Here is a 24,909-nt window from a genome sequence, read left to right as displayed (position 1 = left end):
ACGGAACTGGGTATTATTCCTAATGTGCTTCATGTCTTTGTTGCCTTTTTCTGACACGGTGAATAGCAGAAATGATGCGTGTGTCTTCACAGCCACCGGATCACTTGCGGCTGCCCTGGGCCCAGCTGCTGACTCCAGCTCGCGGGGCTCGAGCCATTTCATTGTTGTGTGGACTTTGCGGCAAAGCAGAGAGGTCACGCTCAGCGGCGGCCCGAGACAAGCTGCCGGCCTCTGGCGCCCTAGGCAGACTACACGATCGGCACTCCCAGCTCTAAAGCCCTCAACAATGTTGCGTCGTCACTGGGCGCCTTGTTTCATGTGGTGCCCTAGGCGACTGCCGAGGTAGCCTTTATGCATGGGCCACCCTTGGTCACGCCCTTTGCTTTGGTCTGTTGCATGTGATTTCTCCTGTCCTGTGCTGTCGTAACACTGTGTGTGCCTCAGTTTCCCTGATCCCAGCTGGAGATGAGAGTTTGGGGTGTGGCTCCCACTGAGGGGAGACTGCTTCAGGCTCAGACTCTCTTGTAACCTGAGCCTAGCTGGGGGGTGCAACCAGGTGACACCTTTCTGCCTTGGAAGCTGGACTAAGGAGGAGGCGGAGCTGTCTGCACGGCTAGATCCCCTTGCTGAGTGCAAGAGCTGGTTTAGGATGCAGGGAGTCTAGCTGGCCTGGGGGGCAGGGAGAGGGCCCAGAGCCTGGGTCCTGGGCTTCCATATCCCCAAGATGGATTGAGCTGAATGCTCCTGGTTCCTGTAACACGTCTGTGCTACCCTGTGTCCTTGTGAATCAATGAATCTTCTGTTCTACCTGCTGCCTGACAGCCATGGATGGGGGTGCTGATTGGCAGGGCTGCCAGTGGATGGGAGGCAGGGGGATGAGTGGCGGAAGCTGGGTTCGGAGCATCCACTAACTCTTTTCCACTGGCAATTGAGCCCCAGAACACCCCACGGAGTCGGCGCTTAGTCCAAAAAGTTCCTGTGCAGATGAGGCTTGGAAATTGCAGCTCCGGCTCTGAAGCCCTTTCCCCTCCCCTGGTTCTAGACTCAAGCTGCGGCTCATGGGGGAACGTCAACGCGCTCTATGCACTTCAGAGTCCTTGCGTGAGCCCTGGGCTGGCTTTTCCTGTAAGCCGAGCGCTTGTGCAGCCAATCAGGACAGAGTTCATGGCAACCCTGCTGATTAGCTGAGCGCCCACAGCGAGGTGTTGTGTTTCCCCGGGTGGTGCACATGGGCACAAGCCTCGGCGCACACAACAAAATGTGTTCCGCACATGGATGGAAAACATCCCCACGCGGATGGAACTGATTAGAGGGAACATGCTCAGTGGGTAGAATGGGTGGGGGAAGGCCATGGCTGCCCAAAATGGAGGCATGACCCCGCCCACACTCCGCCCCCAGCCTCAGCCCAGTTTCTGGGTTTCAGCCACCCTGGGGTTTGGACAGTACTCCCTCCCCATGGAGACTGGGGTGGCTGGGACCACGGGGGTCCCACCCCCATGTCAGGGAGGCTCACGTGGGGGCCTGCTGCTGTGGTGCAGAGGTGGCCCGCCGTTCCGATGGGGTTGGGCTTGGTTTCCTGTGGGGGCGGGGCCTCGGGCGCAAGGGGTGGGGCTGGAGGCTTCTTTCCCCCAGCCCTACACTCACCCCACATTCACCCACCACTCATAAGAGGGAGCCAGGCGGTTGTGTGAGTTCCTCGACCAGGGCTGGGATGATCAACAATGCAGTGGGGAGGTCTCAACTCCATGCACTTCTGCACCCCTTTACCAAAAGACGGGGTTGTCAATTGGATATAGGTAACCCCCTTCAAAAGCTTCTTAAATCGACACAAATGATCCCTTTTAAATCAGTTAGGAGCAAGTTTAATTCAATCCCAGTATTGCCCACGCCCCGCATTCAAAACATCCCCAATTCTTAAAAATCAGATTAAAAAAAAATAGTGTTCTTATTAGTATATTGTGGTAGCATCTGTTCACGGACAGGACACTATGGTGCAAGGCGCTGTACGGACCCCAGTCCAAAAAGACATCCCCCCACTGACGAGAGTAGCAGTAATAAATGTGGGGGATTTGAATTTGCTGGAGCCTTTAGGAATCCATTTTTTTTCTTTGCTGCCACTGGGAAGCCTGGAAACTTCTCCTGTGCATTGATGAAATCTTAGGCTGTTATGATTTTAATTGCTTGATTTAATAAGCACTCAGAGCCTGAGGGAATCACAGGACTCAAGGAACTGGGGCTTTAAGAGAAAAAATCAAATATTATGACACACACGGGAAAACTACAAGCTCTGGCAACACTTAGGCCTAGTCTACATTACATTGACCCCTTCTTCCCCCAGCTGATCTAATCTGCACAATTTCAGCTATGCAAAGAGTGTAGCTAAAGTTGATGTACTTATTGTGGTGTCTTCCATACAGTGAAGTGGGTGGAGGCTGTTCACCTGTGAACTCCAGCTACTCCTCTCACCCTGGTGGAGTGCCAGAATCGTCAGGAGAGCACTCGGAGGTTGATTTATCACATCTAAGCAGACGCAATAATTCAACAGCCGGTGGATCGATCGCTGCAGCTTAGATCCCCCATCGAATGTAGAGAAGCCCCTAAAATTGATCCACACCACTTTGGAGCCCAAGTAAGAGCATCCACACAGGTGTGTGTTCTGGTTCAAATTAAATAAGATGCTGGTGCAAAGATTGTGTGTAGGCAATGCTGCAGAGGCTAGAGCAGGCGGTGCAGAAAATGGCTAGAGGGGAGCCTTTCCTGGGGTGGGAGGTCGAGTCCCATTTTGCTTCAGGGCAAGATTGTGAGGGTAACCGGGAAGCCCACGTACAAGAAGGGGAAAACAACTTCCTCCTTGAAGGAGGCCAACATCACAGTCGTATGGTCATCTTCATAAAATCCAACCCACCCCTCTTCATAATCCAGACAAACTCCGATCTTCCCAGACTTCACACACCCCTGTGAGGACACATCAGAGGAGCCGTCTGCATCCCTCCGAGGCCACCTGCACTCATAACACCAGATCCCCTCCTCTGGCTTAAGAGTGAGTGTTTCCTTCCTCTTCACCGACTCTATGGCAACCCCCACAGCCCACGGACGCTGATCCCCAACATCCACCTCCCAGTAATGTCTCCCTGAGGTGAACCCCTGGGCGCCCAGAACACAGGGTACAAGCTCAAATCTCTTGGGATTGGGGGGTGGACTCTGGGGGAAGTCTGCTGCAGTCACGGACTTCCTGTCCTCAGACACTATGAGATACTCTTCCGCCGTGTCCGGATCCAGAGTCACGTCCGCTGGATGGGGAGAGAGAGAAGCAGAGCGTTAGAGTCAGGGGGGAGACCTTCTCCTGTAGAAAACCCCTGGACACATGCCCGAGCACACGGAGCAGGGCCGACACAGCCAGCACCTGGAGCCCCATGTGTCCCTCATGGGCTTCTTGTGTGGATCTATGAGAAGCCCAATAACTACAGCACTGGGCGGCCACATCTTCTGTATTAGGGATGTGAATGGTTAACTGGTTAAATCAGGGGTGGGCAATAATTTTTGATGGGGGGGGCACTTCTAGATTTTGGCAAGTGGTCTAAGGCTGCACTCCTCCATGGAGGAGGTACGAGGTTTGAGATGGAGGCTGGGTGCAGAAGGGAGCTTGATATAAAGGACTGGGGTGCAAAAGAGGGTGTGGGGTCTGGGAGGGCGTTTAGATGGAGTGGGGGTTGTGACATGGGACAGGGAATCGGGGTGCAGGGTCCAGTAGGGAGTAGGGGGTGCAGAGCGATTTTTGACCTAGGAGAGGGGTGGAGCAGGGGTGCAGGATTGGGGAGGGAGTTGTGACCTGGGGTGGGATGTGGGGGCAGAGAATTTGGGTGGTGACCTGGGACAGGGGGTTGGGAAGTGGGAGGGGCTATGGAGCAAGAGGCAGGCTCTGGCTGGGAGTCACTTACCATTGGTGACTCCCAGCCAGCAGCCCAGCAGGGTCCCTGAGGCAAGCTCCTTCCTGCATCAGCCCGAGGGTGCTCAAGAGGTTCCCTCCATGTGCCGCTCAGGGCCACGTACCCCTAGGGGGCAAGAGACTTCCCATGCTCCCCTGCCCTCAGGCCAATCACCATAACTGGGAGCAGGATCTGGGGGCGGGGGGACTGTGCGAACTCTCTCGCCCCCCTGCCAGGATCGCACAGTGCCGAGAAGGAACCGCCAGCTGTTTTGAGCCACTGGCGGCTCCCTCTATGCACCGTGCAACACTGGTGGCAGCGGTGGGGGAAGGAAACTTCACATGCTCCCCCACCAACCCCAGGCCAATTGGTCTGAGGGCAGAGGGCTGAACACAAGTGAGAAGAGAAGAAAAAAAGAAACCTCACTGATGTGGCCCCCGACTGAGGAGAAAGAAAAGACGCTCCCCACATTCCATTTGAACACCAGAGATTTGGGGGTGCAGAGCAGGCTAGAAGATTTTGTGTGCTCCAACTACAGGGAGAGGACTACAGAGCGGCTGGAGCACCAGTGCTGCAGCGGAGCCCCGAATCTGGAGGAATAGATTCAGACAAGCCGCGGACCATATCCTGGGTCTTAGGTTCACCAACCCTTGACTTAAAAGGTTGCCCAGTTTTGGGAGGACACCAGGAAACTCAGCAGCATCTCCCATGGTGGAGAGACAGGATCACAGCCAGGAGTGGTTGAGGCTCAGGGAGAGGATGGATTTTACCTTTGCACTTCTCCTGAAGCTCGCTTCTCTCCGGCAGCGCCTCCCGGAGGAGTCTGGGAGCACGAGAAGACGCCATCTCAGCCCGACACTTCCCTTCTTGAGGCTAGAGATATAAACAAAGCAGCCGACTAAGCACCCGAACCTCTTCATGTCAAGATTCAGTCTTAACAGGGATGGAAGACTCTGTAATTCATGGGCGGTGGGTAATGAAGGCAGGGGAAGGCTTTGCCTACCCGGAGAGACATGGATGGCCCTGCCCATGTCCTGCCCAAGTCAAGCCCCCTCAAATTTATTTGGAAATCATAGAATGGCTGTGTAGACGCTCGCTTTGTTATTTCGGAGTAACGCCGCGGTGTACACACACCCTGAGGAGCAACAAGACTCCTCATTTTTCGTCGCTGAACATTGTCATTATGTTCCTGAACAATGCAACTTTAAGAGAAACAATGTGAAGCAAATCCAACGTCCCCATTGGAGTTAGTGTAAACTGCTAGGTTCCAAGGACATTATTTTTGGCAGTACAGATACCACTTCTGAATAATTCTAAACGATTGACTCCTGTGCTCCCCAATGACGATTGTGAACCTTGGTGGAGGAAGGGGTGTAGCTGGGCTGGGGGGTGGAAGTTTTCCCCGCTCCGCTCACCCCGTGCTCTCACCAAGTTGCAGGCTTGGTGTGTGGGGGTTGCTCTCTTCTATCTATTCAGTGCTCCCGTCGGGGTTTGTCCACTCCCTAACTTGAATGCCGGGCAAGCAGGGTGAGGTAAGTCCCTGCGCCCCAACCCTGCTCCCTGGCTGGAACATTGTGTGGGCGGGAGGAATGGGGCAAAGCAAAGAACCTTACACCACAACATTGCTTTAAACAAGTGTGTTCTTTATAAGATCGACAACATAAGAACCCAAGAAGAGGGTCCATCTATCCTGTCTGCCCACAGCGGCCAACGCCAGATGCCCGAGAGGGAGGAAACACAACAGGGAATCCTCACGTGATCCCTCTCCTGTCACCCATTTCCAGACAAACAGAGCCTAGGGACACGACTCCCACACATCATGGCTAAGAGCCATTGACAGCTTAATAAGGAAACAAAGGAAACTTAATAATCTGAAGAAGAGGGCTGTGCCCACAAAAGCTCATGATATCATCTGCGTGTTTCATTAGTCTTTAAGGCGCTGCAAGACTATTATTTGTTTTTTAATTTTTTTCTGCTACAGACTAACTCAACTACCCTTCTGAAAGTTAACTGGGACAACTTTGAGCAAGGAGCTACTGTGGAACTTTTTTATTTTCTGATTGTTAATTTGCAGCATCTTTGGGGCAATTTTCTTTTCATGATTCACCTGAAAAAAACTTTTTTTTCAGTTTTGAGCTGAAAAAAATCAGTATTTGGCAGTTTGGGACCTTTTGGAGGGCTTGGGGGTTTTTTTGGACAGCTTTGGGGCAAATGTTTTTCAGGTTTTGGCAAGGTTTGGCTGAATATTTTCTTTGTATTCATCTGAGCATTTGAGAATAAAGCAGGGGACTGGATTTGAGGAACTCTCGAGATCCCTTCCAGTCCTAGTTCTAGCATTCTGTGATTCTATGACGGAGCCCTCCCAAGCCATCACAAGGAGGCGAAACACCCACCCACACACACACCACCACATCCCTTACCTCCACGTGCAGGATCTGCAGCTACCTCTCAGAAACTTCCTAACAGATTTCTTCAAGGTGTCGGCTTGCAACCAGCTTATATACCTGCCTAGCCTTGCACACTTCCCTCTTCCCAGATCTTTCCCAGATTGCACAAGGAGATATATGTCCCCTTCATCAGCATTCAAGGTACGCCGGTCTGGCACAACATTTCTCTGATGAAAGATCTGTGTCTGTGTCAGCGGAGGAGGTGTTCCTACCTGATTCCCCAGAGCACGGGAGGATGCAGGCTCAGCAGAAGTTGTGTCCTCAGATTTATAAACACCAGACTTTATACCCAGTGCCAGGGAAAGCAGGGACGGAGTCAGCCATGCTGATGTCTGAAATGATGTCACGTTTAAGAGGCCCCCACCGCATTGTCCCCAAAAAGGTGCATGATTCCAAGTGAAAGGAGAATGAAAATAGAAACAAAAAAGTTGTATATTTGCATCTAGGTAAGTGAGGCTGCAACTAATAACTAGTCATTTTTTTTATTTAGGGGCCCCTCATAATCTGAGGCCCTTAAGCAGCATTGGAGGGGAGGGTCAATGGTGCACAGAAAAATCAGTCGGGAGCTGCACACAAATGAGAAGAAAAGAAAAAAAAAAGCTACTTTCACTCACGTGGCCCCCAACTGAGAGGTAGAAAGACACTCCCCACATTCCCCTCCTCCTCGTACCTGTGCCTGGAGAGGGGAGACCTTTCCTGCCTCAGTTTCCCCACAGCTCAAACGGCCATGGGGCTAATGACCTCCTTGTGCAAGAGCCATGAGCTGGCTGGATGCAAAGTGCTCCGTAAGCGCTGAATGTTACCAGGAAATTGCACCTGTTCCCCAAGTTTCAAAAGCTCCATTCTCCTGGGGCGTTTGTTGGGACTACACCTGGAATTCCCCTAGTCCTGAGGAAATCCCTCCTGATGGATCAGAACGGAAGCTGCGTGCTCTGCCTGGGCCACTCCTGCTTGGAAACACAGACGGGTTGAGGGTCCATTGGAACAGGCAATGAAACTTTCCACTGGCCCTCCCAAGTGTGGGGTTCCTGTCAGTTAAAGGGGGCAAGGATCTGACATAGGCAGGCAGACCTGCTCCACCACGTGTGGGGATCATGGCCCAGGCCTAAACCTCCTCTTGGTGCTGCAGGTGCAAATGCCAGATCTAGGGCAGACTGACAACTCTGTGCTTCCTTCTACCCCACAAGAGAACACCCCCTACTGTTGGGCTGTGTCAGGCTTAACTAAGGGGTACGGCGTGAGCAGACCTTGCTTCTATTGACTTATAGGCTTGCTTTGATCCCTCCTTTCCTGCTTGCTCAGGGTTGATACGCAAGCAGCTGAACCAAGGATGTCACTTTTAATGGATGCTCTGTGTGTTAACAATGCTGCTTTGCTTCCCCCCTTCTCCGCTCCCATTGGCTCTGAAATCTACATTCAGGGTCACATCTCCTTTCCCCCTTGTATCTTGCTGATGTCAAGAGCTTTGTGATGCGAGAACCGCCCCAAAAGCTGTAAACAGGGGCAGGTCTAATTATTTTGATCACATGGATATGATTATGTATGATAAGGTTGTTCTCATTATTAAATTAGGGTTTACAGGGTGATGTAATTGAGTTGTATATTTACATACCAACAACAATACCAAAATGTGCCCGTGGGCAATTTGTGATTCACTTGCCTTCCAAGGTTTGTGGGGGTCCGAGGCGGAAGGAGTATCTGCAATAAAGGAGCCTGCTACCCCATCCACCTCTGGGTCACCCGTGTGTTGAGTAGCCCTGCTCTAAGGCTACGTCTACACTCATGGGCGGCCCGAGACTATAGGCCGACTCGGCGGGCGCCTAGGGCGTCGCCTTCAACGGGGAACCCGGGGCGCCCGATGATGATGTCACAGGGCGCCCGATGATGTCGTTATTCCACTGACGGCCGTGCAGGCCAGGGCCCCAATATCACGTTCCGCCTGGGGCCTTAGCTGCTGCAGCCCGCCTTGGGCTACTCCTGTCTACACTGCATGCTTATTTCGGAGTCAGCTGTTCCGGAAGTAATACTCTGAACAAACTTATTCTGGAATAGCGCATCTACAGTACAGGGAAGCCTGGAAATTAGCCCGAGGCACACCAGGCCACCGCGTGGGAGCTAGTGGCTCAAGCGACCGTTTGGACTCCGCGCCCCCCATTAAGCACGGTGAATGCGGAGCCCAAACGGCCATTTGGGGTCCACGGTCCCCCGAGTGAGAGGCGGGGGGGGAGGAGAAGAGAAAGAGAGAGACAGAGAAAGAGGAAGGAGGAGGAGGGGGGGGAGGAAGCAGGAGGAGAAGAGAGCGAGAGAAAGACGGAACGAGAGACCGGAGGCTCAGGAGAGAAGACTGGTGTGGAGGAGAGACCTGAAAATCCCGTCTTATGACGTGCTAATTGGCTAGTTCCTCATAAGCCTCATGTCTTGCTGCCTTTCTCTCACACGGTCAGAGCTGGCCCAAGCTACGGGCTGACCGGGCTACCGCCCAGGGTGCACCATTGTAAGGGTCGCAGTGTGGGGCTGCCAGCCCAGTGGGGATGGGACCACACATGTGCCGGGCGCCTAGGGCGGTGCTGCACATGCACCACACTCCCTGGGGCGGCGCCGCATTCCCGGGGCCAGGGGCGCACGAAGGGCTCGGGCCGGCCCTGCACATGGTGAACAGCAGAGACCATGCGTGTGTCCTCGGCCCGGCTGCTGACTCCGGCTCATGGGGCTCGAGCCCTTTCATTGTTGTGTAGACTTTGCAGCGAAGCGGGGATGGTCGTCGCGCTCTTCGCTTTGGTCTCTTGCATGTGATCTCTGTTGTCCTGTGCTGTCGTAACGCTGTGCTTGTGCCTCAGTTTCCCCAGGCACTGCTCCTGTGTGGGGTGTGGCTCCCACTGAGGGGAGACCGCTTCAGGCTCAGACTTTCTTGTATCCTGACCCTAGCTGGGGGGTGCGACCAGGTGACACCTTTTTACCTTGGAAGCTGGACAAAGGAAGAGATGGGGCTTCCTGCAGGGCTGGACCCCCTTGCTGAGTGGGGGAGTTAGTCTCAGCTGGCTTAGGATACTGGGAGTCTAGACAGCTTGGGGGGCAGGGTGGGGCCCAGAGCCCTGCTTCTGGGCTTCCCTAGCCCCACGTTTGATTGCGCTGCCGGCTCCGGGTTCCTGTAACAACACGTCTGTGCTACCCTGTGTCCTCATGAACGAATAAACCTTCTGTTCTACCTGCTGCCTGATCATCTCGTCTGGCTGCGGAGGGGGGTGCAGGGCCCGGTGACACCCCCCCCCCCCCCCACACAGACATCTGTGAGAGACTTCCATGCTGAGCTTTTAGAGCCTCCCTCTTGTGGCGTTTCAGGGCCTGGCTTCCCGCCCCCCGTGGACCTGCTCTAGTTAGGTCTACGGCCAGAGCCATGCAAGTCTGAGTTAGCTGCTCTGGACTCTGGACTCTCTGCTCTGGGTAGAGCCATCCCGTCCCTAGGACAGGCAGGGGCAGCCTCCCCAGACCTCACATTTTGGAGGGCCTGGTGAGGGTAGCTGGTGAGTGCGGAGAGGGGAGCTGCAGGAGTGGAGTGACCCATCGGCCTGTTCCGCTCCGCCAGCTCCCGGCCGCATCGCCCCCTCCGCTGCAGGGCCGGCGTAGGGGGTGGAGCAAGGGCGGAAGAGGCGAGGCAAGAGGGTGGAGTCGTCTCAAGTCCCCACACTCCCCCCGGGCCGGCGCCGGCTGTGGGGTTTTGATGGGCTGTGTCGAGGAGGCTGCGAGGAGCATCTCCGTGGGAGCGTGGGCCCCGGGGCTCGGGCGAGAGTTTCCCTTGCGTGGGGTGGTTTCAATGCCCCGATCTCACGGCGCGACCAGACCTGAGCAAAGGCGGGAGAGAGGATGAGGCGAAGCTCAGAGCAAAGGAGAGGGGAGTCTGCCCGGCTCATCAAAGCGAGCAATGAAGGGCAGCGCCCCACCGTGTTCTGGAGCCCGCGGGAGTGTGAGAAGGTGGGGGTCATGCCTCCCAGAGCCTACTGCACACCTCACAACAGCTGAGCTATGGCAGGTGGGAGCATAGGTGTGTGTCAGGCTGGGGAGAGGGTTAGCACCTGTTCTCTCCCCTGCCCTATGGATGGGGAGGGGGGTAAATCTGTAGTTGATGAGTCTGTGTATGGAATCTAGACATCATAGGCATGCACACAGGGTGTGCCGGGTGTGCCCAGGCACACCCTAATGTCTCAAAAAAAAGTGGCTTTGCATTTTAATTAAATCGCATGATACGCTCTTTTAAGTAAAGCTTAGTTGTCAATTTAAAAAAAATTAAGTTTAGTTAAGGTTTCGTTTCTTTAGTTTGTTTGATGAATAAAAATAATGTCCTTTGTGATTGAGTATTCAATAAATGTTCGCCTTGAAAAAAATAAGTAAATCAAATTCCCTGGGTGCACACCCTATTGAAATGTGCTGCACACGCCTATGGGTGGGAGATGGTGGGAGGGAGAGAGGAGCTGATTGAAAGGGCTACCAGTGGACGGAAGGCAGGGGGAAGGGGTGAAGCTGGGTGCGGAGCATCCACCAATTCTTTTCCACGGGTGATCGAGCCCTAGAACACCCCACGGAGTCGGCGCTTAGGCCAAAAAGTTCCTGTGCAGATGGGGCTTTGAAATAGAAGCCCCGGCTCTGAAGCCCTTTCCCCTCCCCGACTCTAGACCCGAGCTGTGGCTCATGGGGGAATGTCAAAGTTCTCTCTGCGCTTTGGAGTCCTTGTGTGAGCTCTGGGCCGACGTTCCCTGTAAGCCGAGCGCTTGCGCAGCCAATCGGGAGAGAGTTCACAGCCGCACAGCTAATTAGCCGAGCACCCACAGCGAGGTGTTGTGTTTCTGCTGGTGGTGCACATTGGCGCAAGCCTCGGCGCACACAACAAAATGTATTCCGCACATGAATGGAAAAAATCCCCACAGAGATGGAAAAGATTAGCGGGAACATAGGCGGTGGGTAGAAGGGGTGGGTGAAGGCCACACCTTCCCAAAATGGAGGCATGGGCCCGCCCACACTCCACCCCCAGCCTCAACCCAGTTCCTGGGTTCCAGCCATCCTGAGGCTGGCGTAGTGCACCTTCCCCATGGAGACTGGGGTGGCTGGGGCCACAGGAGCCCACCCCACATCAGGGAGGCTCACGTGGAGGCCTGTTGCTGTGGTGGAGAGGTGGCCGCCATTCTGATGATGGGGTTGGGCTTGGTTTCCCGTGGGGGCGGGCCACCACTCATAAGAGGGTGCCAGGCGGTTGTGTGAGTTCCTCGACCAGGGCTGGGATGATCAACAATGCAGTGGGGAGGTCTCAACTCCATGCATTTCTGCACCCATTTAACAAAAGACGGGGTTGTCAACGGGATGTAGGTAACCTCCTTCAAAAGCTTCTTAAATCGACACAAATGATCCCTTTTAAATCAGTTAGGAGCAAGTTTTAGTCAATCCCAGAATTGCCAACCCCCCGTGTTCAAAACATCCCCGCTTCTTAAAAATCAGATTTAAAAAAAATAGTGTTCTTATTAGTATATTGTGGTAGCACCTGTTCACGGACAGGACACTATTGTGCAAGGCGCTGTACGGATCCCAATCCAAAAAGACACTCCCCCCCACCGAAGAGAACTAGCAGTAATAAATGTGGGGGATTTGAATTTGCTGGAGCCTTTAAGAATCCATTTTTTGTCTTTGCTGCCACTGGGAAGCCTGGAAACTTCTCCAGTGCATTGATGAAATCGTAGGCTGTTATGATTTTAATTGCTTGATTTAATAAGTGCTCAAAGTCTGAGGGAATCACAGGACTCCGGGAACTGGGGCTTTAAGAGAAAAAATCAAATATTATGACACACATGAGAAAACTACAAGCGCTGGCAACACTTAGGCCTAGTCTACATTACACTGACCCCTTCTTCCCCCAGCTGATCTAACCTGCACAATTTCAGCTATGCGAAGAGTGTAGCTAAAGTCGATGTACTTATCGCGGTATCTTCCACGCAATAAGGTGGGTGGGGGCTGTTTGCCTGTCAGCTCCAGCTACTCTTCTCACCCTGGTGGAACGCAAGAATCGTCAGGAGAGCACTCGGAGATTGATTTATCACATCTAAGCAGACGCAATAAATCAACCGCCGGTGGATTGATCGCTGCAGCCTCGATCCCCCATCGACTGTAGACAAGCCCTTAAAATTGAGCCACACCACTTTGGAGCCTAATTAAGAGCATCCACACAGGTGTGTGCTCCGGTTCAAATTAAATCAGATGCTGGTGCAAAGCTTGTGTGTAGACAAGGGTGCAGAGGCTAGGGCAGGCTGTACAGAAAATGTCTAGAGGGGTGCCTTTCCTGGGAAGAGGGGGGAGGTCGAGTCCCAGTGTGCCTCAGGGGGAGATTGTGAGGGTAACCGTGGAGCCCACGTACAAGAAGGGGAAAACGACTTCCTTCTTGAAGGAGGCCAACATTACAGTCATCTTTCCATCTTCATAAAATCCAACCCACCCCCCTTCATAATCCAGACAAACTCCGATCTTCCCAGACTTCACACACCCCTGTGTGGACACAACAGAAGAGCTGTCTGCTGCCCTCCGAAGCCACCAGCACCCATGACACCAGATCCCCTCCTCCGGCTGAAGAGAGAGCCCTTCATTCCTCTTTACTGACTCTAAGGCGACTCCCACGGCCCACTCCCGCTGATCCCCAACCTCCACCTCCCAGTAATGTCTCCCTGAGGTGAACCCCTGGGCGCCCAGAACACAGGGAGCTTTCACAAATCTCTTGGGGTTGGAGGGCACGTCCTGCGGGGGGTGTCCCGCCGTCACGGACTTCAAGTCTGCAGACAGGATGAGAGAGGCGTGCGCCGTCTCCGGATCCAGAGTCACGTCCGCTGGGCGGGGAGAGAGAGAAGCAGAGCGTTAGAGCCGGGGGGGTTCTTCTCCTGTAGAAAACCCCTGGGCAGAGCCCCGAGCACCCGGAGCAGGGCCGACACAGCCACCACCTGGAGCCTCACGTGTCCCTTGTGGGCTTCTTCTGTGGACCTATTAGTGGCCCAATAACTGCAGCACTGGGGGGGCCACATCTTCTGTATTAGGGTTAAGTGGTTAAATCAATAATTTCTGAGGGGGGGGCCCACTCCTTGATTTTGGCAAGTGGTCTTAGGCTGCACTCCTCTACGGAGGGGGTATGGGGTCTGGGAGAAAGCTTAGGTGGAGTAGGGGGTTGTGACCTGGGGCGGAGGATTGGGGTGCAGGATCTGGGAGGGAGTCGGGGGGTGCAGAGTGATTTTTGATCTAGGAGGAGGTGTAGCCGGGGTGCAGGATTGGGGAGGGAGTTGTGACCTGGGGTGGGATGTGTGGGCAGAGAATTTGGGTGGTGACCTGGGTCAGGGGCCTGGGAAGTGGGAGGCAGGCTCTGGCTGGGAGTAATTTACCATTGGCGCCTCCCAGCCAGCAGCCCAGCAGGGTCCCTGAGGCAGGCTTCCTTCTGCATCAGCCCGAGGGTGCTCAAGAGGTTCCCTCCATGTGCCGCTCAGGGCCACATATCCGTAGGGGACAAGAGACTTCCCATGTTCCCCTGCCCCCAGGCCAATCATCGTAACTGGGAGCAGGATCTGGGGGCGGGGGGACCGTGCGAACTCTCTCGCCCCCCTGCCAGGATCGCGCAGCACGGAGAAGGAACCGCCAGCTGTGGCAGCTCCCTCTATGCACCGTGATCCACTGGTGGCAGAGGTGGGGGAAGGAAACTTCACACACTCCCCCACCAATCCCAGGCCAATTGGTCTGAGGACAGGGGGCTGCACACAAGTGAGAAGAGAAGAAAAAAAGAAACCTCACTGACGTGGCCCCCGACTGAGAAGGAGAAAGAAAAGACGCTCCCCACATTCCATTCGAACACCAGAGATTTGGGGGTGCGGAGCAGGCTAGTAGATTTTGTGTGCTCCATCCCCAGGGAGAGGACTACAGAGCGGCTGGAGCACCAGTGCTGCAGCAGAGCCCCGAGTCTGGAGGAATGGATCCAGGCAAGCCGCGGACCATATCCTGGATCTTAGGTTCACCAACCCCTGACTTAAAAGGTTGCTCAGTCTCGGGAGGGCACCAGGAAACTCAGCAGCATCTCCAGTGGCGGAGAGACAGGATCACAGCCAGGAGTGGTTGAGGCTCAGGGAGAGGATGGATTTTACCTTTGCACTTCTCCTGAAGCTCGCTTCTCTCCGGCAGCGCCTCCCGGAGGAGTCTGGGAGCACGAGAAGACGCCATCACAGCCCGACACTTCCCTTCTTGAGGCTAGAGATATAAACAAAGCAGCCGACTAAGCACCCCGACCTCTTCATGTCAAGGTTCAGTCTTAACAGCGATGGAAGATTCTGTAATTTGTGGGCGGCGGGTAATGAAGGCAGGGGAAGGCTTTGCCTACCCAGAGAGACATGGGTGACCCTGCTCATGTCCTGCCCAAGTCAAGCCTTCTCCTACCTGCCTGCAGCAGGCTGCTCTTAGCTCAGAACTGGGGTTGGTGGCTGGAAGGGGTTGCTGGGGGTTTGTCTGGCAGCAGAACCCAGGCTTCTTGGGCCACCCAACCCACCACCCAGGGCCAGGAAAACAGGGAAGTGTTGTTTCCTGGGATCCCCACCATTCCAGGGAGAGGAAGGCTAGGGCCACATGGTTGCCTGAGGTGGAGTGGTGCGCGCGTGGCTAGCCTGGGGCCAGCAGCCACAATGGAGGGATGCAGGGGTGCAGGCAGGGCCCAGTGGCTGCAGTGAGGACCAGGTGGGCTCCAAGGAGCACAGAAAGGGCGGGGCTTTGGGGGAAAGGGGCGTGGCTGGGAGATCTAGCCTTCCCCAGCCAGCCTTTGAGACATCACCCCCGGTCTTCGCCTGGGCGTGCGATTGTGTGGCGTCGGTATGTGTGTGTGACTGGAATGCGAACACAAAACCGAACCAAACCCTGGAAAACGTGCTGTCAAGGGCAATGCTGCCCATGGGGCGGTGAGTAAAACTTCCCCTGTGGGGGGCTACCTTCCTGCCCCACCTCTTCATGACCCCCCCCCCACTCCACCCTGGTCCCGCCCACACTGCACCCAGACCACACACCCCTTATTTACTTGGCTCCCCTCCTCTGCCCCTTGTCTTGTCCCTCCTTTCCTCCACCCCCTTTCTTGGTGGCGGAGGAGTGAGAAGCGGAGCAGTGGAGGGAAATCTGGAGAAAGGGGGTGCAGTGGGGGGAGAGGCATCTACACTACAAAGGCATCTTCCCCTCTCTTGATAGTCACATCTCCCCATCAGCTGCAGCAAATGAGCCATATCTACCCTGATTTTATTAGCCTCATTAACACATAATAAGTCACTTTTATTGAACTTTCATATCATACATATAGTAGCCCAATGTCTGTGACTCTTTAACGCTGTAACGCTGGGTGTCGCTGTTGCCTCTGTAACGTCCTTCGCGTCCCGCCGTGGCACTCGGCTGACTTCTGCGCCGCTCCTGCGTGGCGGACCAACTGAGCAGCGCAGAAGTCAGCCGAGCGCCACGGCGGGAGGCGAAGTGGGGAGGGGCGGTGACGTACACGGGCAGGGGGCGGGGCCTGAACGAGTCTGCATCCCTGATGGAGACAGAGGAGAGCGGAGGAGAGCAGAAAGAGAGTGAGAGGCAGGAGGGGCAGAAAAGAAAGAGAGAGGCGGAGAGAAAGGCAGGAGGGGGAGGAGAGCTGAGACAGAGAGATGGGGAGGCAGTAGGAGTAGGAGAGAGAGAGAGAGACGGAGTGAGAGACCTGAATCTCAAGAGAGAAGAGCGAGATAGGAAGGGAATAGGACGTGGAGGAGAGACCCGAAAATCCCATTTTATGACTAGCTAATTGGCTAATATATAGATATAGATATAGATATAGATATAGATATAGATATAGATATAGATACACACACACCCCTGGCTCAGTAATTTCCACTCCATTTCATCTGATGAAGTGGCTTTTACCCACAAACTCTCAGGATTCTATATATTTTAGTTATTCTCTAAGGCAGGGCTACTCAACTTTGGAAGTCCTGGGGACCGCAATGGAACTCAGAGCACATACCAAGGGCCACAACTGACAAGGAGGTGCATATACATGCAAATACGTGCAAATAGTTTTTTCCCACAATGCCCCAGGGCTCCTGGAACCTCCTCCCTGTGGACTAGGCACACCAACACCCTATAGCCGTTGGCTCCAGTCTGCCCATCTGCTTGAGTCATTCAGTGCTCACCCCGCCTCGGAGACGCCTCGGTGTTGTGGAGTGTATTCCCAGTGGAGGTCATGTTTAAAGGATCCCACCTGTGAGCAGCATGTTGAGCCCCATGTAAACCCAAACCGCACCGCGGGCAGAAAACAAATGGGTCACGTGCCGTGTGTGGAGTAGCCCTGCTCTAAGGGTACGTCTACACTCCACGCTTACTTTGAAATAAGCTGCTCCAGAAGAAATACTCCAAAATAGCTTATTTCAAAATAGCGCATCTAGGGTACGTCTAGACTACAGGCTTCTGTCGACAGAAGTTTTGTCGACAGATACTGTCAACAAAGCTTCTGTCGACAAAGAGCGTCTAGATTACATTCAGTTCTGTCGACAAAGCAAGCTGCTTTGTCAACATGGTAGTGTAGACGCAAAGGACAGTTTACATGCAATAAATGAGGTTTACCAGCGTTGACAAAACTGCTGAGTTCTGTCGACGTTATGTCGACGGAACACGGTGGTAGTGTAGACGCAGGTATAGTTTTGTCGACAAAAGTCCGCTTTTGTCGACAAAACCCTGTAGTCTAGACACACCCCTACAGTACAGGGTAGCCTCAAAATTCGTTTGAGGCAGGTTCCTAATGTGGATGCTCCACTTCGATTTAGAGCCTCAGGAGGCACTGGGGAGAAGCTATTTCGAAATGGCAGGAGTGGAGCGTCCACATGACTGCGATTCCAAAATAGCTATTTCAGAAGAGGCCTTATTCCTCGTGGAGCCAGGTTTACAGAAGTCAGACTAAGCCGTCTGTTTTTTCAAAGTTATTTCGAAATCACGGAATGGCTGTGTAGACGCTCGGATTGTTATTTCGGAGTAACGCTGCTGCGTAGACACACCCTAAGGAGCGACAAGACTCCACATTTTTCTTTCCTTAACATTGTCGTTATGTTCCTGAACAATGCAACTTTAAGGGAAACAATGTGAAGCAAATCCAATGACCCCATTAGAGTTAGGGGTTTGTCCACTCTCTAACTTGAATGCCGGGCAAGCAGGGTGAGGTAAGTCCCTGCGCCCCAACCCTGCTCCCTCGCTGGAACATTGTGTGGGCGGGTGGAATGGGGCAAAGCAAAGAACCTTACACCACAACATTGCTTTAAACAAGTGTGTTCTTTAAAAGATTGACAACATAAGAACCCAAGAACAGGGTCCATCTATCCTGTCTGCCCACAGCGGCCAATGCCAGATGCCCCAGAGGGAGGAAACACAACAGGGAATCCTCACGTGATCCCTCTCCTGTCACCCATTTCCAGACAAACAGCTTAGGGACACGACTCCCACGCATCATGGCTAAGAGCCATTGACAGCTTAATAAGGAAACAAAGGAAACTTAATAATCTGAAGAAGAGGGCTGTGCACACAAAAGCTCATGATATCATCTGCGTGTTTCATTAGTCTTTAAGGTGCTGCAAGACTATTACTTGTTTTTTAAGTTTTTTCTGTTACAGACTAACTCAACTACCCTTCTGAAAGTTAACTGGGACAACTTTGAGCAAGGAACTACCGTGGAACTTTTTTATTTTCTGATTGTTTATTTGCAGCATCTCTGGGGCAATTTTCTTCTCATGATTTACTTGGACAAACTTTTTTTTTAGTTTTGAGCTGAAAAAAAATCAGTATTTGGCAGTTTGGGGCCTTTTTTGTTTTGGGGGGGTTTTTTGGACAGCTTTGGGGCAAACGTTTTTCAGGTGTTGGCCAGGTTTGGCTGAATATTTTCTTTGTATTCATCTGAGCATTTGAGAATAAAGCAGGGTTGCTTTTTCCCTCCCAAGCCATAACAAGGAGGCGAAACACACACACACACACACACACACACACACACACACACACACCCCACCACCACCACCACATCCCTTACCTCCACGTGCAGGATCTGCAGCTAGCTCTCAGAAACTTCCTGACAGCCTTCTTCAAGATGTCAGCTTGCAACCAGCTTATATACCTGCCTCGCCTCGCACACCTTCCCTCTTCCCAGATCTTTCCCAGATTGCAAAAGGAGATATATGTCCGGTTCGACAGCTTTCGTGATACACCTCTCTGGCACAACATTTCCCTGATGAGAGATCTATCTCTGTGCTCAGCTGAGGAGGTGTTCCTACCTGATTCCCCAGGGCACGGGAGGATGCAGGCTCAGCAGAAGTTGTTTCCACAGGTTTATAAACACCAGACTTTATACCCAGTGCCAGGGAAAGCAGGGCCGGAGCCAGCCATGCTGAGGTCTGAAATGATATCATGTTTAAGAGGCCCCCACCGCATTGTCCCCGAAATGTGCATGATTCCAACTAAAAGGAGAATGAAAATAGAAACAAAAAAGTTGTATATTTGCATCTAGGCCGGTATGTGAGGCTGCAATTAAAAAAGAGTCATTTTTTTATTTAAGGGCCCCTCATAATTTGAGGCCCTAAACCAGCATTAGAGGGTGGGGGGGGGGGTCGCTGGTGCACACCAAAATCAGTCGGGAGCCGCACACAAAGGAAAAGGAAAAAAAGCTAGTCTCACTCACATGGCCCCCAATTGAGAGGCAGAAAGACACTCCCCACATGCCCCTCCACCACATACCTGTGCCTGGAGAGGGGGGCAGGTTAGCAGATATTGTGTGTCCCAGCCCTGCAGTGGGGGTAGGGGTGGGACTGGGAGAGGAGAGGGTAACAGCAGAACCCCAGTACCTACAGTTTTCAGACACACACATTTTTTTTCTACCATTGCAACACAATTGTTTAAACAATGTTATCATAGCCGGGAAGGCGATGTAATTTCTGGATGTGAAAAGTACAAAAATAATCAAGTGCCGTATAACCTCAGTTTCTCCAAATTTCAGTTGTGTTGACGTATCCCCCAGAATTCTCTCAAGTACCCCTAAGGGCACTCGTACCACTGGTTGGGAAACACTGTCTTAAGCTATAGCTTATTTAGCTTGTGCATAAACCCAGTACTGGCTTAAAGCCAGACCCCTTACCCCATCTGTGCTGCTTCCCCCCAACACAGTGAGGGTCAGGAGGGTCAGGGCAGTGTTTCCAGCTGGGGGGAACCAGACAGGATGGGGGGGCCAAGGCTGGGGATACAATTGGGGTTGTGGGAAGGGAGCCAGCCGGGGCCATGGGAGCAGGACCAGGAGTGGAACCCTAGGAGCAAGACTGGAGGCCGAGACCTCACATGGGGGCCAACGTCAGAGGCCTGAGCATGGGGCCAGCACCTGGAACCCCACATAAAGAGCCAGAAGCAACAACCCCAGGTGCAGGGCCGGGAACCAGGACCCTACATATGGGGCTGGGAGAAAAAAGCTTGCATTAAACCTGAGGGTGCCATACCACCCCCACATACTGAGATCCTGCCCCTATGCACAATCCAGACCTTGGAGTATTTTCCTGGATTCACACAGCTCCTTCCATGAAAGTCAGATCCGACCTCCTCTTCACAGAAACACAGAACAGCTGCCATATGAAGAGACATTAAAAAGCCTTGGACTTTTCAGCTTAGAAAAGAGGAGACTAAGGGGGAGGATATGACAAAGGTCTATAAAATGATGACCGGTATGGAGAAAGTTATTTACTTGTTCCCATAACATAAGAACTAGAGGTCACCAAATGAAATGAATAGGCAGCAGATTTAAAAAAAAAAGAAAAGGATGTTTTTCTTCACACAGTGCTCAGTCAATCTGTGGAACTCCTTGCCACAGGATCTTGTGAAGACCAGGCATTTAACAGGGCTCAAAAAAGAGCTAGATAAATTCATGGAGTGTAGGTGCATCGCTGGCTATTAGCCAGGGTGGATAGGAATGATGTCCCTAGCCAGTTTGTCAGAAGCTGGGAATGGGTGACAGAGAAGGGATCACTGGATGATTCCCTGTCCTATTCATTCCCTATGGGGCACCTGGCATTGGCCACTGCCGGGGGACAGGATACTGGGCTGAATGGAGCCTTGGTCTGTCCCAGTCTGGCCGTTCTTACATTCTTATGAGCTGAGCTTTGAACAAGGATTCCTGGAAAGGTCTTTGTGCATGTTCTTTAGTGGTAGTGTTACATCCTTTTTCATCAGTGCGTAGGTCAGAGTTAGAGCCTTGGATGAGTCAAAGAAGACCCCAGGAGTCTGGGCAGAGTGTGGGAGTCTATTGAGAGAGCATTCTATTGGGCCTCAGCAGACCAAATTTGCAGCCCCGGCTGCATGGGAGACCTTTCCTGCCTCAGTTTCCCCACAGCTCAAAGGGCCATGGGAATAATGACCTCCTTGAGCAAGGGCCGTGAGCTGGCTGGATGCAAAGTGCTCCATAAGCGCTGGATGTTACCAGGAAATTGCACCTGTTCCCCAAGTTTCAAAAGCTCTATTCTCCAGGGGCATCTTGTGGGACTACACCTGGAATGCCCCTAGCCCTGAGGAAATCCCTCCTGGCGGATCAGAACGGAAGCTGCGTGCTTTGCCTGGGCCTCTGCTGCTTGGAAACACAGTCGGGATGAGGGCCCATTGGAACAGGCAATGAATCTTTCCACTGGCCCTCCCAGCTGTGGGATCCTGTCAGTGAAAAGGGGCAAGGACCTGACACAGGCAGGCAGACCTGCTCCACCACGTGTGGGGATCATGGCCCAGGCCTAAACCTCCTCGTGGTGCTGCAGGTGCAAATGCCAGATCTAGGGCAGACTGACAACTCTGTGCTTCCTTCTACCCCACAAGAGAGCACCCCTACTGTTGGGCTGTGTCAGGCTTAACTAAGGGGTACGGCGTGAGCAGACCCTGCTTCTATTGACTTATAGGCTTGTTTTGATCCCTCCTTTCCTGCTTGCTCAGGGTTGATACGCAAGCCGCTGTACCAAGGGTGTCGCTTTTAATGGATGCGCTGTGTGTTAATGCTCTGCCTTCCTTCCCCCCTTCTCTGCTCCCATTGGCTCTGAAATCAACATGCTGGGTCACATCTCCTTTCCCCTTGTATCTTGCTGATGTCAAGAGCTTTGTGATGCGAGAACCGCCCAAAAAGCTGTAAACAGGGGCAGGTCTAATTATTTTCATCACATGGATATGATTATGCATGATAAGAGTGTTCTCATTATTAAATTAGGGTTACAGGGTGATGTAATTGAGTTGTATATTTACATGCCAACAACAATACAGAAACGTTCCCGTGGTCAATTTGTGATTCATTTGCATTCTAAGGTTTGTGGGGGTCTGAGGTGAAAGGAGTATCTGCAATAAAGGAGCCTGCTACCGTATCCTCCTCTGGGTCACCCACGTATTGAGTAGCCCTCATTTAAGGCTACATCTACACTGAGACTATAAGCCAACTAGGCCATCGCTTAGGGCGCTGCCTTCAACGGGGCACCCGGGGTGCCCGATGATGACGTCACCGTGTGCCCAATGGTGACGTCACAGTGTGCCCAATGATGACGTCACAGGGCGCCCGATGATGACGTCACTCCAGTGACAGCCATGCAGGCGAGGGCGACAATCGCGCATTCCGCCTGGGACGCCAGCTGCTGCAGCCCACCTCGAGCCGCTCCTGGTCACACTGCACGCTTATTTCAGAGTCACCTGTTCTGGAAGAAATACTCTGAACGAGCTTATTCTGGAATAACACATCTACAGTACAGGGAAGCCTGGAAATTAGCCCGAAGCAGGCTCCCCTAATGTGGATGCGCTACCTCGATTTAGACCCCCAGGAGGCACTGGGGAGTCATTACTTCGACTGACTTGGGGGAGAAGCTATTTTTAAAGAGCAGAAGTGCGGCATCCACACTACGGCAATTCCGAAATAGCTATTTCTGGAAGAGGCGTTATTCCTTGTGGAATGTGGTTTACAAACACAGAAATAAGCCCCCCGCTATTTCTAAAATATTTCACAATAATGGGCTTGCTATGTAGACACTTGGGCAGCTATTTCAGAGGAACAGACTAGCTGTGTAGACACTCGCATAGTTATTTATTCCGAACTAATGCTGCTGTGTAGACGCCCCATAACACATCCTAAGGAAAGTCTCCATGCTGTTGAAAACAGGGTTACTTCAGGGGAAACAGAGAAAAATGAACAGATGTCACTGAAGAGTAAAATATGGAAGTCGTCAAGAAATGTGGCATTTTATTTTTCTTGTTCCACACACACACTTTGGTTCATTTTGACACAATGAACAAAATGGGGGAGAGGGAGATTTCCTGCGTTATTAGTGAATCATGCTAACCAGATAAACCACCAGGCTGCAAAACATTTCAGTTGAAAACATGCAAACAGGCAAAACCAAACTGGCTTTGGGCCAACATGGCTAAAAACTGAAAAACTTTAAATGTGTGGAAAGGCGACTGGGCGACAAAAAGAACGAAACCTTTGCTAGGAAAGCAAGCTGCTGTTTTCTGCAAAATAAAAACTTTACTAAAAACTCTGAAAACAACTAATAGTCTCACAGCACCTTAGAGACTAATAACACATGTCGATGGGATCATGAGCTTTCGTGAGCACAGTCCCCTTCTTCAGGTTATTGGTTTTGAAGTTTTTCCAGTTACAGACTAACTCGGCCACCCCTCTGAAGCTTTTGAACATGCAAAAAACTTTAGTGTAGTCGAAAATCCAATGTACCAGCAAAAGAAAAATTGGATGCAAATTTTTGGCCAACCCTAATAAAAATCATCTGAAAAATATTGTGCTTCTCCTTAAAAACCAACTGAAGAAATAACACAGCCCTGGTAAAGACTGATGCTGCATTGTAATTTGCACACGTAGGCCAAATAAACAGGCATAGCTGATTAAGGGCTGCAATTTAAAAGCTGATGCAACATACTTGCATCTACTTTTCTTCTAGGATCCAGATCCCAATGGGGCAATGCCTCGTCTAGAAGGAACAATTTCATTTCTCTAGCCCAGCCAGTTTTTCCTGTCCCTACTGCCACGTCTCTCCTGGGACTAGGGAGTTTTGTATCAGTTCTAGGGCAGGGACCAATGGTCTTTGGAAAGATGGGAAAGGCAAAGTCAGAATCTCCCTCATTTGGAGCCGGATGCATCTTTCCCTGTGTCTTAGGGTCAGTGGTTTTCATCCTATGGGTCAAACCCAGTTATGTAATGTCGGGCACCGTGTTGCCCTGCTGTGGGGGGCCCAGATGACCAGTGGGGGGTGCTTAGGCAGGTTCCCTTCTGAGGTGCAACGTGGTCCCACAGTGTCAGGACAGGCTGGAGGCCTGACTTAGCACCCCCACTGCATTGCTGACCAGAAGCAGTCAGAGGGAAACCTTCACCCCGCCCTGCTCCCCAATCCCCTGACCTAGCCCTTAGCCCCCTTCCCCAGCCCAGAGCCCCTTCCTGTTCCCCATTCCCTCATCTCTAGCCCTGCCGTCAAGCTTGCCCTCTAATCCAAAGATATGATTTTGTTGGGTCATGGGCATCAATCATTTTCTTCAACAGGGTCACAAGAAAAAAAAAGTTTTAAAACCACTGTCTTAGGGGATCCCCAGGGACCAGTATTCCCTGAAAGCTGAGCACATGGATGGCCACCCAGGAGAGATTCAAATGCCACCCAGCTGATTAGCAGAGCTCCTGCAGTGTTTATATGGGTGGTGCACATCTGTATGGACCTTGGTGCATCCAATAAAATTTATTCCACTCGTGGGTGGAAAAATTAAAGGAAACCTCATGAGAAAGTAGACCTGGTTGAAAACTGTGTGTGTGGGGGGGGGGGAGGCAGGAAGGAAAGGCCACACTAAAAAATACACTTCCACGTTTTTTCCATTTCAAAGTGTTTGAAAAGACCTACGTGTATAATTTTTTATCTCTCCCAGACACTTTACTGAAAACAATCGAGATCCAATACAGGGTATGTCTACTCTACAAAGTTAATTCGAACTAACAGCCGTTAGTTCGAATTAACTTTAATAGTGGCTATACATGTAAACCGCTATTTCAAATTTAATTTGAAATAGCGGAGCGCTTAGTTCGAACTTGGTAAACCTCATTCTACGAGGAGTAACGCCAAGTTCTAATTAAGGATTGTGTAGCTACTTAATTCGAACTAACTGGAGGCTAGCCCTTCCCAGATTGCCCTGGTGGCCACTCTGAGCCAAACCAGGAAAATTCTTCTGCCCCCCTTCCAGCCCCAGAGCCCTTAAAGGGGCACGGTCTGGCTACAGTGCTTGTTCCAGTTGCAAGCCTGCCAGCATCCAGCCAGCAGACCCTGCATCTGGCACGAAATGAGCCAGCCACCCGCTGCCACCCAGCCCTCCACTTCTTCCCATGACCAGGCTGGCGGCTCCCAGTAGTGTGCCCGGGGCCGCAAAAGGCGGCCACGCTTGGTCTAGTGCAGAGATCGTGGACCTCATCGAGGTTTGGGGGGAGGCCTCCAATGCCC

The 24,909-nt window shown here is 52.3% G+C and overlaps 2 protein-coding genes across 3 annotated transcripts; both read right to left on the bottom strand.

Annotated features, from left to right (window-relative positions):
* Window positions 1-1,880: 1,880 nt before the first annotated feature.
* Window positions 1,881-16,629, bottom strand: LOC102454390 (thaicobrin-like). Of its 2 annotated transcripts, none has more exons than XM_075914125.1 (3): window positions 16,579-16,629; window positions 4,697-4,799; window positions 1,881-3,290 (listed from the first exon to the last, which is right to left on the bottom strand). In XM_075914125.1, the coding sequence occupies exons 2-3, from the start codon at window positions 4,770-4,772 to the stop codon at window positions 2,788-2,790; spliced, it is 579 nt and encodes a 192-aa protein (XP_075770240.1). In that variant the 5' UTR covers window positions 4,773-4,799; window positions 16,579-16,629; the 3' UTR covers window positions 1,881-2,787. The 2 variants fall into 2 exon arrangements, with proteins under 2 accessions (XP_075770240.1, XP_025042694.2); XM_025186909.2 differs by lacking the exon at window positions 16,579-16,629 and adding an exon at window positions 6,347-6,505 and having other exon boundaries at window positions 1,882-3,290.
* LOC102463206 (thaicobrin-like) lies at window positions 12,101-18,611 on the bottom strand. The gene is made up of 3 exons (XM_075914124.1): window positions 18,456-18,611; window positions 14,524-14,626; window positions 12,101-13,230 (listed from the first exon to the last, which is right to left on the bottom strand). The coding sequence occupies exons 2-3, from the start codon at window positions 14,597-14,599 to the stop codon at window positions 12,728-12,730; spliced, it is 579 nt and encodes a 192-aa protein (XP_075770239.1). The 5' UTR covers window positions 14,600-14,626; window positions 18,456-18,611; the 3' UTR covers window positions 12,101-12,727.
* Between the last annotated feature and the right edge of the window lie 6,298 nt (window positions 18,612-24,909).

Source organism: Pelodiscus sinensis, chromosome 32 (assembly GCF_049634645.1).
Source record: "Pelodiscus sinensis isolate JC-2024 chromosome 32, ASM4963464v1, whole genome shotgun sequence".
NCBI lineage: Eukaryota > Metazoa > Chordata > Testudines > Trionychidae > Pelodiscus > Pelodiscus sinensis.
This window is presented reverse-complemented; position numbering and strand designations above follow the sequence as displayed.

Coding starts and splice junctions, on each gene's coding strand:
- LOC102454390 (XM_075914125.1), bottom strand. CDS start 4,772: ATGGCGTCTTCTCGTGCTCCCAGACTCCTCCGGGAGGCGCTGCCGGAG. Junction 3,291..4,696: donor GCTTCAGGAGAAGTGCAAAG/GTAAAATCCATC, acceptor CTCCCCATCCAG/CGGACGTGACTCTGGATCCG.
- LOC102463206 (XM_075914124.1), bottom strand. CDS start 14,599: ATGGCGTCTTCTCGTGCTCCCAGACTCCTCCGGGAGGCGCTGCCGGAG. Junction 13,231..14,523: donor GCTTCAGGAGAAGTGCAAAG/GTAAAATCCATC, acceptor CTCCCCGCCCAG/CGGACGTGACTCTGGATCCG.